The sequence below is a fragment of the Acromyrmex echinatior genome, chromosome 19, assembly GCF_024713525.1.
Source record: "Acromyrmex echinatior isolate Ae372 chromosome 19, ASM2471352v2, whole genome shotgun sequence".
NCBI lineage: Eukaryota > Metazoa > Arthropoda > Insecta > Hymenoptera > Formicidae > Acromyrmex > Acromyrmex echinatior.
In genome coordinates, this window is record NC_141870.1 from 5004329 (window position 1) to 5022853 (window position 18525).

At 31.9% G+C, this 18525-nt stretch overlaps 3 protein-coding genes across 7 annotated transcripts in view; 2 read left to right on the top strand and 1 right to left on the bottom strand.

Moving 5' to 3' along the window:
* LOC105150613 (virus-induced RNA 1) overlaps positions 1–6221 on the top strand; it is a 37110-nt gene extending 30889 nt beyond the window's left edge. The window contains exons 3-4 of the mRNA XM_011063807.2: positions 822–928; positions 4248–6221. Coding sequence (XP_011062109.1) covers positions 822–928; positions 4248–4481 — 341 coding nt within the window. The 3' untranslated portion in view covers positions 4482–6221. The remainder of the gene's footprint in view (positions 1–821; positions 929–4247) is intronic.
* A 1751-nt stretch (positions 6222–7972) lies between these two features.
* Positions 7973–10452, top strand: Syx5 (syntaxin 5). The gene is made up of 5 exons (XM_011063808.2): positions 7973–8560; positions 8911–9167; positions 9481–9672; positions 9748–9869; positions 10000–10452. Exons 1-5 carry the CDS (start codon positions 8161–8163, stop codon positions 10157–10159), a joined length of 1131 nt encoding a protein of 376 aa, XP_011062110.1. The 5' UTR covers positions 7973–8160; the 3' UTR covers positions 10160–10452.
* Positions 10453–11116: 664 nt separating this feature from the next.
* Positions 11117–18435, bottom strand: Tango1 (transport and golgi organization 1). Of its 5 annotated transcripts, none has more exons than XM_087416165.1 (18): positions 18175–18435; positions 17940–18073; positions 15906–17751; positions 15647–15802; positions 15489–15562; positions 15263–15412; positions 14947–15063; positions 14682–14759; positions 14375–14599; positions 13932–14099; positions 13598–13820; positions 13365–13503; positions 13186–13275; positions 12936–13032; positions 12750–12873; positions 11830–12357; positions 11602–11673; positions 11117–11279 (listed from the first exon to the last, which is right to left on the bottom strand). In XM_087416165.1, the coding sequence occupies exons 1-17, from the start codon at positions 18296–18298 to the stop codon at positions 11609–11611; spliced, it is 4338 nt and encodes a 1445-aa protein (XP_087272291.1). In that variant the 5' UTR covers positions 18299–18435; the 3' UTR covers positions 11117–11279; positions 11602–11608. The 5 variants fall into 5 exon arrangements, with proteins under 5 accessions (XP_087272291.1, XP_087272289.1, XP_011062111.1 ...); XM_087416163.1 differs by having other exon boundaries at positions 12936–13047; XM_011063809.2 differs by lacking the exon at positions 11602–11673.
* Between the last annotated feature and the right edge of the window lie 90 nt (positions 18436–18525).

Below are 18525 nucleotides of genomic sequence, written 5' to 3' on the forward strand. Positions count from 1 at the left end.
CAATTGAAAATCATTATATATACATTGATTAACGATAATTTCACTGCAAATTAGATAGTGGTGTTCAACAGAAATTAGCGCTTAGTAAGCGCTTAGTAAGCGCTTAGTAAGCGCTTTGTGCCGATTGGATTATACTTTTTGATCTAGAAGAATAGTCCTATGTGTGTGAAAAAAACTTTCAACGGAGTTGTAAAAATGATTCAACATTCTGCTGAATACAGCCATTTGTACAAATTTTCCCTTTACTTTTTTCTTTAAATTGATCATCGTTCGGCTCAATGGGTCCGTCACTGTATGCTTCATTTCCTAAATCGAAAATCATGAAAGCGCAATTTTGTTGACCGACGATTCTAATAAGCACGTCACCTCCAGAAGCTTGTGACAAATATTTTTTAAACGATCACCGGCGCTTATACCTGCTTTAAATTCGTTTAAATTTGTCCATTATCAAGCACACTTTATTGGATTGTTGTTATTGACATTTACAAATAAAATCAAACAGCCAATTTAAAAATTGTACAAAAACATTATGTGAACACGTATAAATTACTACACTGAGAAGCACGTATTCAATTTTAATAAATATTTGTGTTTAAATAGTACTAATTAATATTTACTTCAATAAATATTTACTAAATACTTATTAAAAAAATGATAGTTGAATCAAATTGATGATTCTTATATCAAAAATAAATATATGTTTATATTTAGTAAATATTTAACTTTAAGTTATAGCATTTAGTGTTATTCAAACAAATATTTATTAAAAATTTATGTTTACAACGATTCTCTTTCTGATTTCTGCTTTTGATTTTTTTCAGATGCTATGGCTCAACTCAGGCAAACTCTCTTAAACTACTTCCGGAATATCCCCGAAATACCAAACTTTTCCACTCCCGAAGGAGCGAACACAACATCCACAGTCAAGGTAAATACTCAACAGATTCAATTTACAAATCAGTAATTCACAAAAGTCTGTAATCAATCAATAGAATTATTATCACAGTTTCTTTTTAAAATCCTATTCGATTCGTGTATTCTCGCGTCAGACCGAATTTCGGTCCCGGAAACCGTTCGTCGAGTAGCGAATCAACCGTTCGCCAAGAGCCGCCAAGAGCCGCCAAGAGCAGAGTAAAATAATCGGAGAGGAAACTCCGCGTCGCGCCAGTCCGGGCCGGACGCGTCGCGGGGAGATAATGCATCGCCAGCAATTTACGTACACGTGTAAACTGCAACAACGAGATGACGACAGTGGAACATAGGAAGACGGGAGGTAGAGAGGATCCCTTTAACAATAGTGCGGTAGCGCCAAGTGTACGGCAACGGGGGGAGGGTGATCGGATTACCGCATTTCGCGTCGCGTATTGTTACACGCTCGGAATCTGCGCGCCGCCAGATCTCTCCGATATGTAAGTCGTATTACGCTTAACGCGTAATACGACTTGCTGCGACGAAGCACGACTAACGGAAGTGGACAACTGCCCGCCGAAAAGTTCGTCCGCTGCTTGATCGTGAATCCTACTTCTTGGACACTGGCGCTACGTCATCATTCGCAGGAGAAAAAAGAGAACAGAAGAAAAGAGTCTTTTCTGAGATAAGGGAAATGGGGTGGTAAAATCATCTAAGAAAATGTATTAATATCTTAACCCTACGGCCCAGTTTCACAACTCACGGTTAACTCTTAACCGAGGTTTACTTATTCCTCACCTCTTTCTAATGCTAGAATTGGAAAGAGATAATGAATCCAAAGACACGGTAGTGACTTTGGATTCATTATCTCTTTCATTATCGGCACTAAGAGCACATAAAATTCCATAACAATATGCGTGTAAACTTAAACCGATGAACCAATCGGGATACTGCTTTAGATTACGTAATTTAACGGAAATGGAAATAAGAGTGAACTTATCCATAATCTTGCAATAAGATAAATTTCAACTGGTTGAAACTCGCCTTATGGATAAGTTTACTGCTATTTCTATTTCCGTTAAAGTACGTAGATCTAAAGCAGTATCCTGATTGGCTCATCAGCTTAAATTCACGTCTTAAGATTACTGTTACAGAAATTTTCTTTGTCTGCGACAGCAGCCTAAGGAAAGTTGAATCTCGTTAAGAGTTAACCATGAGAAACTAGGCCTAAAACATACACATAGATCTCCCAGACCCAATCGAAATTTTGCTTGTTCCATACATGAAAGAAAACGAAGAATTTTTATTTATAACTCAACAATGTAAAACTTTTTGGCATACAAAAGTTTACAACAAGTTTATACAAGTATATTTCTAAATCTCAGAGCTTTAAAATGAAAAAAAAAAGAGTCTAAAAATATCAATCTGAACTGAAGTTACAGCCTATCAAAGTTACAGTGAATCTTTCAGATACATAGTGTGTGTTTCCAGAAGTTTTCGAAAGGTTTATGTTATTCTAGGGTTAAATTGGGTTTTATTCAGATTAGTTGAAAGTCATATAGAATCAGTTTTAAAGAAAATTGTTAAAACAATTATTAAATGTACTAAATTTTTATTTACCGATATAAGAAAATAAATAAATATTTTTGATCGGTGTAGCCTGCATGTCGAGTCAAGACGATCAGGTTGTTCCGAAACAAAAAATTTCAGAAAATGAAAAAATAAATATATTTAATTTTTTGTTACATGAAAGCTTTAAAGAATCATATTATATTAGTAACATTAAGTACGATATACATGCAATTATGCTAAAATCTGATTATGATGTCATCATTTCTTACATGAATTATCACTGAAAATTTTTATCGAATAATGTATTATTTTAGATATTATATAAATTGTATGAAGTAAAGCATATTAAATGAAAAGTAGGTAATATACATTATTCTTTAGAATTCTTGTGATAGATCCGACCTGTGATCTCGTTCTCCTACGAAGCTGAACGAGATCTTTTCTTTTTTAAATAAATTTTTCGCACTAACATATTATTATCTGCAATAATCAAGATATTTATAATCGCGAGTTCATCTCATTAAAAAGTATCGGGAATCAATCTCATTTATTAATAATACCTCTTGCCGTTCAAACGTCGAGGAATTAAAGTTACAAATGCAAAAAAAAGTTAAGAACGCATTAAGAGTGATGATATGAAATTGAAACGTGATTTAGCATTTTGTAAAATATAGAAATGTTGTAAGGAGAGATTTTTTTCCTTATTACGCTTTCACACGTAGAAAGGTATAGAAAGTTTAATTACGTACAGCGATTCTAATAATTCATACTGAAGCATATATCTCTTTGTTAGCGGAGTAAACTGCATTGTATCGCACTGTCATGCACTAAACGCAGTTAAATCCACGCAGCGTTGCAAATTCTTCAATAATGGAGCTTAATTAATTTTGACGATGCGTTTGTCAGTTATAGAACTGCAAATTGTTCGATAAATCCGTTTGCATCTCTGTCTGAATCAGCACTCGTTCCTTCTGGAGCACGTGTGATGTGTACATATTACGCTATCTTTCCGAAGAATTTCATTATAACGAATCGGATTACATTTGGAGATTGAGAAAAAATTCGCAAATTGTGAAATTCAATTTCCAGTACTAGGATTTCTTCTTTTAAACTTAATTCACACTCTACTTTGTATCTCGATAAGAAATACCGAAGACGTATCTCGGATTATAACATGGTTACCATAAAACTAGAAATCAGAGAAACAAGGAATTATCAAGAAAATTGAAAGCAGTCAGGGAAATCAAGGAAAAGTCAGGGAATTTTGCAAAATTTTCTGAAAAATTACAATTCTTGAAAAAAGATTAATACACGTACATTACATTTACGCAATTTTGGAATATTGCCAATTTAACAATTAAAAATACAAACAGTATTAATAATAATTACATTGTAAAAAATAAAATGTTAATTTTAACTTAAATTAAAGACATATAGTGAACTTTCTGAGACATGTAAAAATATTATAATTAACACAAAAATGTCACCGAAAGTCCACTATTTTTTAAGTTGAAAATTAACATTTTAATTTTTTACAGTGTAATAATAATTTACACTGCTGTATTAAATTGATCTCTTAACAAAATATTTAACGATTTTTAAATCACAATGGAAATACAAAAAAAATTTTAATATTATTCTGCAAAGTCAGGGAAAATCATGAAATTTTGTCTGGAAATTGGGGGGAAAAGTTATAGAATTTTAAGATGAGTATTTGTAATAATCCTGATGCTAATTTCTGATTCTCACAAATGATCTGATTGCAGATCATTAATGGCCATGTGGTGACGATCAACGAAACAGTATACTCGAAGAACGATAGTAACGGTGGTGCCGTGTTCCGTGTTCGTATAATCGACGTGAAGCCACAAAACGAGACCGAAGGTGGAGGCAGCACGGAACAACCGTCGGTGAGGTCAGAGCCGGAACCGGAGAGTCGCGAGACGGTCGAGGAGTTCAACAACGAGATATCGAAAAACACGGAAACGCTGACCGCTTAAAAGGTGGTCAGTCTGTTCGCGAGACACGCCGACGATCAGCAATGTCCGAATGGATTTTATGGAGAGGAAGGAGTGACCTTTATTTCGTGGCTGTAGTAGAGTAACTTCGATGACACATCGCGGTGTGCATCATGTTAAAATATAAAGCATTACTGTAATATAATATATATATATATATACATATATACATTATACATGTAATACATACATATATGAAGTTATGTTTCTGTTGTTTTCTATTGCTTCTCGATACGGTAATATATATGACGTTTACTTGCATTTTTTCGGGAAAAAAGATGGTCGTCGTTGAAAAGAATAAGCTGGAATATTTATAAACGTAGATAATGCAAGTTGAGAACAGAGGGGGCTAATTGGTTTCAATTAATTGCGAGAATTTATTTAAAGTTAATTAATCGATTAAAAGCTTTCGAATCAAATTAAAACTCTTGGTTAAACGTGGAATTAAAATAGATGAGATTTAAAGCTCACTAATAAAATGCGTTTACGTTTTTCAACTGAATATTTTATATTCTGAACAGTTGAATTTTATGCATATATATTATGAAATACGCTTAAGAGACACCAGTGCATCAGTGATTGATATAGAAATAAAGTATTATGTAATCTCTCGCATTTTTCAAAAATTAATTACTTGGACCTCTTCTAATTTATATTCCATACATATGTATCTGACATTTCTGACAAAAAGGCGTTAAAGATTTTTGTATATTTTATAAATTAGTAAAAATGAAACTGGTGTGCGATAATTAATAATTAATATTTAGTAATCAATATATATTTTCTACATATAATTCTCGCGTATCTCGTTCTATCTTACACGAATGTCGAGCAAAAAAGGTGAAAGCGCTGGAGCCACATGCTTCGTCACATATCATGTCGGTTTACTGGCTGATATATTGATATATATACATATACATATATGCAAGGCCATTTTGTAATAACTAATTATACCACTCCATCGTCCGCCAAGTGGAATATTTACTCCAGTCCAGTTGATCCAACGTTGGTCACGTTTTACATGATCAAATACGAATATGAAGTAAATTACTAATGTATCACATTAACATATTTTATATATATATATTTATAGAACGCGAACACAGAGACTTTTATCCTGTAAAAGATTACACGAAATTGATATTTAATAAATCTGTAATTTCCTGTGCATATATCCAGCTATTCCAGCTCTTCCAGTTTCCTTGACAATGACTACGTTCAAGCAGCAAAAACAGTTTTGTAACTGTTGTAAGATTCTTAATATGATTGGTTTAAAGGTAGATATATTTAGATTCAGTAAGGAACTAAAGGCAAATATATATTAAAGAATTTTACAACAGTTGCAAAGTTGCTCTTTAACGCAGCTATTGATATCTTTAATGCTGAAAAACATCAATTTTTCAAGGCATATACAATTATATAATCAAATATCCACGCAGGTAAATATTCATAAACTATTTTTACGGAGAAAAAGTTTGAGATGTTTACTGTGGAATGTTGCGATTTTTTATAATTTTATAGAAAGAAAAATGTTCGTTCCTGTAGTGCTATCTTCATACATGCTATTTCCATACGCATATACATATATACAGATGTATTTCTTATAGATTGTAAGTCGTATTGTAATACATATAGACATACAGATGTATTTCTTATGGATTGTAAGTCGTGCTGTAAGCTGATCAGAAAAAAGTTGATGCAATAAAATAGTAGTAAATTATATTCCGACAACACGACTATACCCCAGTCAGAAATGGAATCGACATCAATAAATCGATGTTGATTCGATGTTGAAATCATCTAATTCGACGTCGATTCCATTGTCATTTCTTACTGGATATGTAATGTAGTTTACATAAATTTACGATTTAATTATTTCATCCTAATAATTTTGATATCCGATATTTAAGGTCTTAAGATAACACTTAATAAAAGTCCAAATTAGATTTAAGTTCAGCCTAAATATATATTAAATGTTTCAATAAATGCAATTCACATAAATGCTACCGTATAAATAAATTTTTCCAAGTTTTCTCTCAAGTTTTCCAAGTTTTCTATCAAGAGAAACAGATAAAAATCAAACATTGTGACGGCTGCAGCACAGACTCTTACATAACGCATAGTGCATAAGCGAATCAACCAATCAAATTCTTTCCTTTCCTCCTATTTCACGGAAAAGAAGAATTTTGATTGGATGATTCCCTTATGCACTATGCATTATGTGTTATGCAAGAGTCTGTGCTGCGACCATTAAGCGTGGAGCACAGACTCTTGCATAATGCATAACATATAAGGCATAAGAAAATAAACCAATCAAAGTGCTTTATTTCCTTTCTTTCCGTGAAATAAAGAACTCTGATTGGTTGATTTTCTTCATGTTTTATGCGTTATGTAAAAGTCTGTGTTTTCCGCTTTAATTTTTTCAATCAATTGCCCGCGCATAATAATGGTTGCATTCAAATTGATAAAACAAACCTGCCCGCGAAGCAAATAAACATGATTGGTTGATATTTAAAGATTCAACCAATCATGTTCAATCGCTCGGTAAGCAGACTAGCAGCTTTTTCCAGCTTGAACACGCCGATATTACTATTGTAACAATTTGGGGAAAATGTTTTTTGCTTCTATATTATATAATATTTAAAATCCGTCTATTTTTTTAAATTTTAAATAATTTAACGAAATTTTCTTGTTTTTTTAACGAGTAAATAGCGATATAACACAGAATAAAAGATATTGATATTTTCTATTACCATTATGCTTATAATACTAGTAATAATTTTCGAGAATTTTATGTATTTCATCTTTTTACTTTTAAATCACGCAATGATTACTATTTTATCTTTTAAATCTAATTTTTATCCCAAAGCTGAAGTTGGAATTATGATTAAATTTTAAATAATTTTCTCTTGATTTTATTTTATTTTATTTTTTTTTATAAATATTAATAGAACTTGCTGCATTTTTATTCATCAGATATAAAACGTATAGAATCAACGAAACAACACAAAATGGGACAGAATTGATTTTAATTGACTAAAAGTCGAAAAAATGAATTGTATTTTTTTATTGTAAACGATTAAATTAGCTAATATAATAGAAACTAAATTTTATTTTAAGCATATTTATAAGAACTATTTGCTATATTATAACGTAGCGGAAATTTGATCCTATAATTATTTCAAGTATTTTCAAAGATTTTAAAAAAATGTTTGTACTACATATTTTTACTAAAAGCTAATTTAATCATATGCGACAAAAGATGAAACAATTCATTTTTTTCGACTTTTGGCCGGCTAGAATCGATTCTAGTCCACTGCGAATAGACTCCTTCGTTCAAAAGTCGCGCATACTTCCGTCCATGAGAAAAATGGCGCGCCACGCGGCTTTAAACTTGCCGCACGTGACAGTTCATAGTACTTCTATGATCCAATTGTAGACGCGCGCGTATTCGCACATATATGCGCGTACGCATGCGTATTGCGTATGTGAACAGACTTGTCAGCGGAGACTGTCATATGTGGATGTCATGCGGACGTGTCCGCTGCCGTCGTCGCCACCGTTGCCGCCACCGCTGCAATCTGTTGACGTTATCGGACTCGGTGGTGGTCGAAGCCCTCGGGACACGCGCGCACGTGGAGAAAGCTGAGAGGATGCTGCGATGTCAGCACGCAGACGTCATGTTGTAGGGCCCGTGGTGAATCGCGACCTTGCGAGCTCGGGCAGCTCGCGGCACTATTACGATGGAGACGAAGCGAGCAGCAGACTGTTGAGTGAGGAGACTGTCGACTTGGATCCAAGTGAGCAACAGCCGACGACGACGACGACGACAACGACGACGACGACGACGACGACGACGATGACATCCCGCGACAGGACCAATGAGTTCGCCAACGCGATTCGCTCCATGCAGAGCAGAACCGTAGCGCGGACCACAGCGAATCTGCAAAATCCGCGTCGCGCACGCCAGATACAGAGCTACTCGAACTTTATGATGATAGCTAAGAACATTAGCAGGAACATTGCTGGCACATATATCAAGCTGGAGAAACTTGCCTTGTGTAAGAGCTCAGCTGAGCATAGCTCAGACGATTACAATATGTTGCATTCAAGTAGAACATTGCAAATAATAGAACTGTACCTTTGTTGTGCAAAAGAGATTGTTTATTTTTTGAGACTTGTGTATAGATTTATATGAAAGTCAATATACAGATCCTTAAATTGTGGAAAAGATACAGAATAGTTTTTGTTAGAAACGTTAAGATTATGGCAGTTATTGTCAACTTTTATTGCTACTTTATAAGATTGTATGGCACACATAACAGAATAAAAATAATTGGAACGTACTGAAATGATAGCAAACTAAATAAAATTTTTAATGTTCTGTAATAACTAATATTTTATGTTACAGTGGCTAAGAAAAAATCCATATTTAATGACAGACAAATGGAGATCGAAGAGCTTACAAATATTATAAAAACGGATCTAAAAAGCTTAAATCTTCAAATCGGAAAACTACAAGAGCTTGGAAAGTCGCAGAGAGAAAGCTTTGGTTCCTCTCAGAGTCATCACATTGCTTCTCATTCTTCCTCAATTGTGATGACATTGCAATCAAAGCTAGCTAATATGTCTAATCATTTCAAAAGTGTCTTGGAAGTTCGTTCTGAGGTATGTAACTCAAAATAAACATTTTTTTCTTATATCAAAGTTGGTTATCGTCATAGAATATTTCAGTTTGGGATCAATGATTTCAAATTGGGATTAATTTCTGTACTTTTACTTTGGTAAAAATAGCATATATATTCTATGATATAAATTACATATTTTCTTTAATATTTTTTTTTGTTGGCGATATTATGAATAACAATAAATTTAATTTATATTACCAAAAAGAATATATGTTTACAAATGTTATGGAAAATTAAGAAATAATAATTAAATAATAACTTTAAAACATTAAGAAATAAATTATTTGATGCAGAATATGAGAGAGGAACAAAGCAGGAGACAGCAGTTCACTCAAGGATCTCTGTCCACTATGCTTCCTCCGAGTGTTGTTTCTGGGAAACAAGGTTCCTTATTACTACAAGAAGAAATTTCTAGTAATTCAGTTGCGATAGATCTTGAACCTGTGATGAATCAGCAGTTACAACAAATTATACAAGATGATACTGTAAGTAATAGTGGCAAGAGTGTGAAGTAATTAAATGCAATATAATAGGAATACATATATATCTATTTTTTCAAGGATGCATACGTGCAATCGAGAGCCGAAACTATGCAAAATATAGAATCTACTATAGTTGAGTTAGGGGGTATTTTCCAACAATTGGCGCATATGGTTAAAGAACAAGAAGAAATGGTTGAAAGGTAAGAGGAAATGATGTAATGAATGTAAAAGAAATAAAAGCAATTGTCTTGAAAACAAAAAAATCATTTTAATTTGTCAAAATATTTCGCAAGTATAAATTATTAATCTTTAAATATAATTGATTTTCAGGATAGATAGTAATATAGAAGATACCGAGCTAAATGTAGAAGCTGCACACACCGAAATACTGAAATACTTTCAGTCTGTGACAAGTAATAGGTGGCTAATGATAAAGATATTTGCAGTCTTGATATTTTTCTTTATATTTTTTGTAGTATTCTTAGCATAACACTATCGATAATTGTATTTATAATATCATTATACTTTTATCATTCATATCCACTATTTGTGATATAAGAAACAGAGAGAAAATGGTTTTTACAAAGCTGCGACATACATACAGGCTATAATGAATGATATTGCGTGCATTCCTCGCCCTTTCCCTGAATTGTGAATATTGTAAGTACATTTAAATACTATTGTAAGTATTTAAATATTACGTTACTTGTATATCTCGCATTTCGCTGAATACAAAAATGTAAAAAGAAAATATTTCTATAGATAATAAATGCATAATTTTCATTTTTGGGGGCAAACAATTTTACAAATAACTTACATTATGTTTTATAAAAAATATAAACATAAAAATAAAAAATAGTTTATATATACACTTATATCATAAATTGATTATAACATTTCACTTTAATTATATCGATTAAAAGATATAAACGTAAAAAAATATCCAATTTTCTTTATTTTAGCTAAAGTTATATAATTAAATCTGCAATAATTTTGATAACACAGCCTATCGTAATAAATTACAATTTATTTCGATTTTTAAAACCATATATAACAATTATCTTTTATAATCTACTGATTATAAGAATTTTATTACAATATTTTATCTACTATGAACATTTGCTATCTAAAGTATATATTATTACCAGAAATATATAACTTAATTACAAATTTTCAATGTTTCTTCCGTTTTCATAATACAATTAAAACGTATAAAAATATTTTATAAGTTCTTACAAATAACTTGTTATACACCATTTTCAAAATCATAAAATAAAGAAATTACTAATTTATCAGATGACTGATGATAAAAAATTGCTACTTTTAAATAAAATAACAGGGAATAGTCTACTATATAATAATCACAGATACAATAACATTGACAGATGACACTGTTTAATAAATTTCTGTGTATAATACGTTTCTTCTATTAATATTTGACGTAAAATTTTTATCATCACATATTTATTTATAATTGTTACACAATGAGAACTCTCACTGATACAGTGACGATTTGGCCTTTGTACAAGTGTATTGAATAACAAGATACAAAACTTAAACTTTCCCGTGATGGTTCTTATCCAGTGATTCTCCCGAAGAATGTAAGGAACCTAAAAAAATTAATATCTAATTAAGTAAAATACCTTTTTTAATATGTTCCTTAATCGCTGCGATACACGCAAATAAAAAGATTTATCTTACGATTTAACATATGGAATGGTGATGAAAAAAAATTAATTTAATAAAATATAAAATTTAAGAAAAAAAAAATAAATTGGAGTAAACTTTTTATCTGAATTTTATTTAAAAAATAAATTTTTCATGACAATAATAAGAATGATAAAAAAATATCAAAATTATGCTTAAAAAATTAAAAGTACATTATATATGCCATTAGCATAAATTAAAATCGTTGATTATAAACTCTTTAACCTGACATCTATTTGGGATTATTTCCTTCCATAGTACTCCAAAACTGTCTCACTTTAGAGAAACGTTTGCGTCCTTGCATGCACAAAAATAAAAAGACAAATGATAATAATACAACAACCAAAATACAAATTTCCCAAAAGGGCGGAAAACGTCAGGTTGTTCTAGATTAACGCTACGTGCATGCCAATGAAATGCGTGTCGTCGCTTTCTGTCATCGTTTTCACAAACCTTTATGATTGCGCGCACGTTGCTCTCGTTGATGAGGATGAAAACCAGAATTGCGCGGATGCGGCAGTGAGTCTTCACCCCATGGATGCGCCGTTCCCAGGGGAGGAAATATCGAGCCGGGTGGAGGAAGGGGCAGAATATGATCGCTACCAAACGGAGGTAGTGGTGGTGATCTATGGTGGTCAAATGGTGGAAGTAAATGCGGCGGAGACATAGGCGGGGAACCGGCGTTCTCGTATCTGCCTCCGGAAGCCGGGGGACGGTGTAACGCCGGCGGTGGTAACATCGGCGGAGGTGACGACAATCTACCGCCGAGTGGCGGAGGACGTTGACTGATATCATACGGAGGTAGACCAGAAGTAGTGGCGGGCGGTAAGGGTGGCAGATACGGTGGGAAACAGTGTAGATAGGAAGGTGGCGGGGGCGGCGGAACTCCCGAGGAACTGCCAAACATTACGGGAGAACTGGACGATTCTGCTCCTATGAACAGTGGCGGGGAAGTCACAGTTTCTCCGTTCGCTTCCAGGCCTGTGTTTGGAAATTAGTTTTAAGAAAATAGACAATCCAAAGTGTAAATTCCGTGCGATATTTTACGATCCACCGTCTGTAGATGAACGTTGCCAACATGCTTATTATCTTAGATAATATTATTGTACATATTTTTAAATTATTATTTTCTAAGAAACTAAATGACCTTATTCTACGGATCGCAACATTCCTACGTGTTACAATTTCTATAAGAACTTTATGACAAATTATTATTCATCTACAAAAAATGAATGTATATTTCTATATGGAAAAAGTAAAAGTTATGTAACAATGATCGACGATAAAATCTAATTCAAACTAAAAATTATGTTTAATTATTCATCGGACTAAATACGGGTATAATTAATATCTCATAACAGAGGAATACTTACGATGTAGTTTCGCTTCGGGATCTGTATCATTTAAATTTTTCTCTACGAGTGTAAGACGATTACGTAATTGACCGGCCTCAGCTTTCGATTCTTCCAAACGGCGCTCATTTTGACGGGCAGCGACCTTATCAAACAAATGAAATTTTATATAAATATTTCTCATTTTTCTCATATATGCTCACATACCCATTGCTCATGTGCCTTTGTTTCTAGAGCGGATATTTGATTTTTATACTCCCTCTCCTGATCTACGATCTCCCGTTTTAACATTTCTATTTGTTGTCTGAAATTCAATTTTCTGTGATAAATTGATTGATTGTAGCGCATAAACTTATATAAATTCTTATAATCATGATGCACATATAAGTATCCACTTTAACTTTTCGCAAATTAAATTTTCTTTGAACATATATCAAATAATTGAAATAATACTTACTTATAATTTTGAATTTCATTTTGCATTGTATGTAACCTTTCGACCGTTGATACAACTTCTCCTTGTTTTTGTAACCAAATAGCCTCTTCCCTAAGACGAGATATATTATAGTATTTTTTAATAGTTTATTTAAGTATAATTTTTTAAATATGTAATTCTAGGAGTTAATCACCACTTACTTTTGGCGTTCGGTTTCTTTATCTTGGAAAAACTTTGATAAAACTTCAAGTCTTGTTTCTGCATCTTTCTTTTCTTTTTCAGCCATTTTACACTGATCGCTTAACGCAACTATTTCTTCCTTAACAAGTTTCATATGTTCTGTAACACAAAAGTATTGTTATGATAAGATTTAAGTTCAAAAAATTATTAAATAAATGAAATTTTAAATATCTTTTTCTTTAAAAAAAAGTACCTTCTAATAACTGATGAGCTCCATCAACATCGTTTAATCGCATCTTTAATTCGTCTCTCTCCTCACGCAGTTGCACTGCCTCAATTTTAATGCGAGATACGTCGTATAACTTTTCCAAATCCAAGTTATTTGATTTGACTTGGCTGATAATTTCTAATAGTTCTTTCACTTCTATCTCTTTGTCTTTCAATTCTTTATATAACGACGACTTTTCAGTAGACAACTAAGGAAAAAATAATAATTGAACCATATATTTCCAACCATATATCAGTAATTAAACATATTTTAATTTTTATGTATTAATTTTGATTAATTTATATAATTAAGGACTTACTTGCTCTACTTGTTCTTCCAAATTATGTGCTTCATCTGTTAATGTTTGTTCTATATTATTTTTAAGATTTTTTTGAGTCGCCAATTCATCCTGCATCTGCAAATATTTTACTTCAAGCTCCTCACAATTCTTCTTAGCAGAAGTAAGCTCTGCTGATAAAGTCCCAATCTGCAATAAATTTATTGTATTTAACATGTAAATTATCTGTTGAAAATAAAATATAAATATAAATAAAAAATATAAATATTATCTTTAAAAATGTTATTATATCGTATATATATTATATATAATGTAATTATATCCGTATAGATATACAAACAAATATTATAACAAATATTAATCTCAAGTTCACGCTGTATCACAATTAAGAAATAAAAAAACAATGCTTTTCTAATCAAATAAAATCGATCTGCAAATAATATATTGTGATAAATTGCTCTTACCTCTTGAGCTTTAAGATTCAGCGCATTCGTTAAGGATTCGTTCGCGGCTTGTTGAGTGTCTAATCGTGTCTGTAGATTTTCCACTGATTGAGCTAATGGATTAACTTCATTGTTCGACGACAACATTTCTCTTAGCATACGCTCCATTTCTAAACCAGCTTCTGTTATGTTTTCTAACTCTTTCTCCAACGAAGTCACTTGTTCTTCCAATTCCATCTTTGCATTCTATGACAGAAAAACGTAAATATTAAAATGTGCAATTTTTAATTTATACGGACATAATAAAAAAAAATATTTGTGCATGTACCTGTGATATTTCTAAATCAGCTTTTAGCGATACAACCATTTCATTAGAACCAAATGATTCATCTTCTATGCAATGCAACTAAAATATTTAAACAATAAACGATTTATTAAGATCGTATAATGTGAATACACAAGTTTTACAGGCTTTATTCTCTTATTTGTTAAAATATTTCAAGTTTAGTATACAATACGTTCAAATTTTAATAATCGAAAAAGAAAACGTGTCAAAATAGCAAAGAATCAATTTGCTCACATATACTGCTCACCTTATCTTTGGTAGATTTTAGATTCTCACCGAGTACTTCACATTCTTTTGTAGAAACTAATAATTCTTTCTCGAGGTCATTAATTCTTGCAATAAGCTGTCCATCTCTTCTTATATTCTGAACAGAAACGTATTTATTATTAAACTTTATTGATGTTATTTAAATATTTTGCATAACTAATCATATAATATCTCAAAACAGAAATAGTTAATAAAATAAGGTTTAGATATGATTTTAATATGCAGAATGAATTTAAATTATGGATCTGATTTAAATTCTGTTTCGAGCACTTTAAATATAAGCGAGATAATTTTACCTCAATGTAATAATATCCGAGAGTGAACGCGAGTGTTGCAAAAGCTGTTACACACAGATACATTAATGTTTTCCAATAAGTATGATCCAATCTTGTTTTATGCATTAAACTGTCTTCTTTATCATCTTGTCCTTTTTTAAGATCTACCTTCTATTGTAGAGAAAAAATTGTTATATGTAGAAATAAGTGTGCAAATTAGTATATAAAAAATTTCCGTAAAACTTACTTCATTCTCACTTACTGTCTCGGTTATACATTCGTGATCTTTCGTACAAGTTGTACATACTGTTGTGCAAGTTACTAAATATCATATGCAAAAATATCACATTACATTTTTAAAAAACTTAACAAATATTATAGTATATAGAATAAAATAATTAATACCTTCTGCTTCGTTTAGAAAAGGTGTAGATTCTAGTTTCTCCAAGCTATTATTTCCATTCTTCTTTTTATACAAAACCTTAATTTCACTGCTTATGTGATCATCATATCCAGGTAAGGTTTCTTCTTTCTTTCCAGAGATGACAATCTGACTTTCGTCTAAACATATAAAGCATCTGAGTTTAGATATTAACATTATATAATATAGGTATTCTAACATAATACTAAAACTTTTCTATACTATAATTAATCAATAACTTACTATCTTTGTGTTCCAAATTTTCAATGCTTGGTAAATCTTGTTTCTTGAGAATTTTATTAAGAATCATTGTTTGCTCTGAGATTATACTCTCTTGACTAGAATCTGTAGATTGCTCCGGCCCGAGATCGCTAGATTTCGAGATTTCATTAGATTCCATAGGAACATTATCAGAGCTAATGTCGTTAATTAAATTATCATTTTTATTTACATTATTATGTACAATTGATTCTTTATTAAATTGAATATCTGCATTACGATTTAATGCCTCTTCTGTAATTGCTATATTTTTATCAACAGAATAACTTTCTGAAAATGATTTTGTAGTGATATTTTCTGCTATTTCAGATGATAAGCTAATAGTTTCTGAAATTTCAGCAATTACATTTTTATCAGCTTGGCCAATGATTTCTTCGTTATCGACATCTTTCTTTATATTTTCGAAATATGTTTCATTACTTTGTAATAATTTCTGCTCAATATCATCGCTACTTTGAGTAGTGATATTTGTGACTATAGTTTCTTGCAAATTAGACAAAATCGTTGATTCTTTTTCACCAGAAATAATTGCATCGTCAGTCCTTATATTTTCCGTAATTTTCTTTGCGTCATTGGTTTTCGGTTTTTCAATATTTTCAACATGGCTATCAACGTCGAGTTTTGAAACAGAACTATCGTTCGCTAAAATTGAAGGTGTTGTTGGCAATTCTTTGGCAGGTTTATCAGCATGTTCTACATTATCAAGTAAAGGCACGTCACTAGATATAATATTTTCCACAATAATTGTAGAAGCCTCATCTATCTTTTCATCAGAAACTTTTATGCTTTCAGTAATACTCTGAGTAGTACTCTCATGTATAATTTCTTGCGGCGCTTCTACTTTTTCTTTATCTGTAAAACTTTGATCTATATTTGATTCCAATTTTATTTGAGATTGAAGAATGTTTTCGGTTACAGCATTAACTTCAATATTTTCCGAAACTTGTTCCTGTAATTGTAGATTGTTCTCAGTAGTTTCAGAAGTTGTATCATCACTACTTTGAATAATAGTGTTGTCTGTTGTCACAGTTTCCAAATTAGATAATATGTTAAATGTTTTCGTAATGGAGGCAAATATACCGTCGCTTTCGATAACTTTCTCTTTCTTATTATTTTCTACATTTTCCTTAGCACTATCATCTAATTTTTCCGTATGTTCTATCTTTTTAAATGATTCCTTTTCAGACTTACTACTGCCATCAAGCACTGAAATACCATCTTTGTTCACTGTATCTAAGGTTGATCCAATTATTGCTTCTGAATTTTCTATCAAAAAATCAAGACTTGTCTCTTTTTGGGTACCTAATTTAATTCCTTCAAGTTTACTACTGGCGTCATTCGTGTCTGGTTCTAATTCTTTGTTATTGATAAATGTATTCTTGTCAGATGATAATTCTTCTATTTCAGAATCAGGAGTCATTGAAGCATGTTCATTCGGCAATGCAGTAGTGTGAGCAACTTCAGACACAGAGCTGGGTTGCACAGATGGATTACTCTCAAAATAAATTGTGGTACCATCTATCATTTCGTAAGAAGGTGATACACTATCTGCATTGATTGCATGAGATTCTTTTATGATACCTTCATCTATAGATTTCAGCGACGGTGTCTCATTATCATCCTGAGATAATTCATCTTTCAACAAAGTATGTGATTCGCTACTCTCTTTCTTTGTTGATTCGAGTTTCTCGGATTGAACTTCAACTTCATCATTAAACTTATAAACAGGCACTTCATACAACAAATCACGTTTTAGAACTTTATATTCATTGAGAAATGATTTGGGTGCGAATCCACGCTTGCCATTTATCTGAAACAACAATCAGTACATGGAGAAAATATATCTTTTAAAATATATCTTTTAAAAATATATCATTGGAATCAAGAAATATCAATTTCAGATATCAGCAGAAAGTTGAAGTTTTTAAAAATATAAACAATAAAAATATTATATTACATGACATAGAAAGTTCAATAGAAAGATAACACAAAGTATACCTCAACACCCCATAAGTCTGTCCGTTTTCCAGAGCCTTTACTAAAAACTTTGACATCTACATTGACACCAAATGACATTACTTCGTGATCGTTTGCTCTGTAAGCGAGTATAGTCCTGGCCAGCGAAACAGGTTCTAAATAACAAAAGAAAGTAATACAATGATCATAATGCGGCCAAGTAGAACGAGAAAAAAGTATGTTATGGGTTTCAGATCTAAAGTATGGCTTCAATTACCCGAACAATTTGGGTCGTAACATAATTGTTTGTCGGACAGGGCGGCTAGGCATAATGATATTGCGCAAAGAATTGTCGTGATACGCAAAAACGAGACATTCGTAAACGGATTTATTTTCGTCATATTTTCACCGTTGCAAAGTTCCACATCACTACCAACGTCTACTAACACAAATAGCACTGCTCACAATTTACAGTATTCACACTCAATCACACTCAACACACAACCATGATATAAAGACAAGAGTATGCCCATGCGCAGGATGTAATCACGTGACAATCGAGCGACCAATCAAAAATCACCAAGTACGTCATCATTTCGTGATAAATTCGAATGTATTATTTATCAGT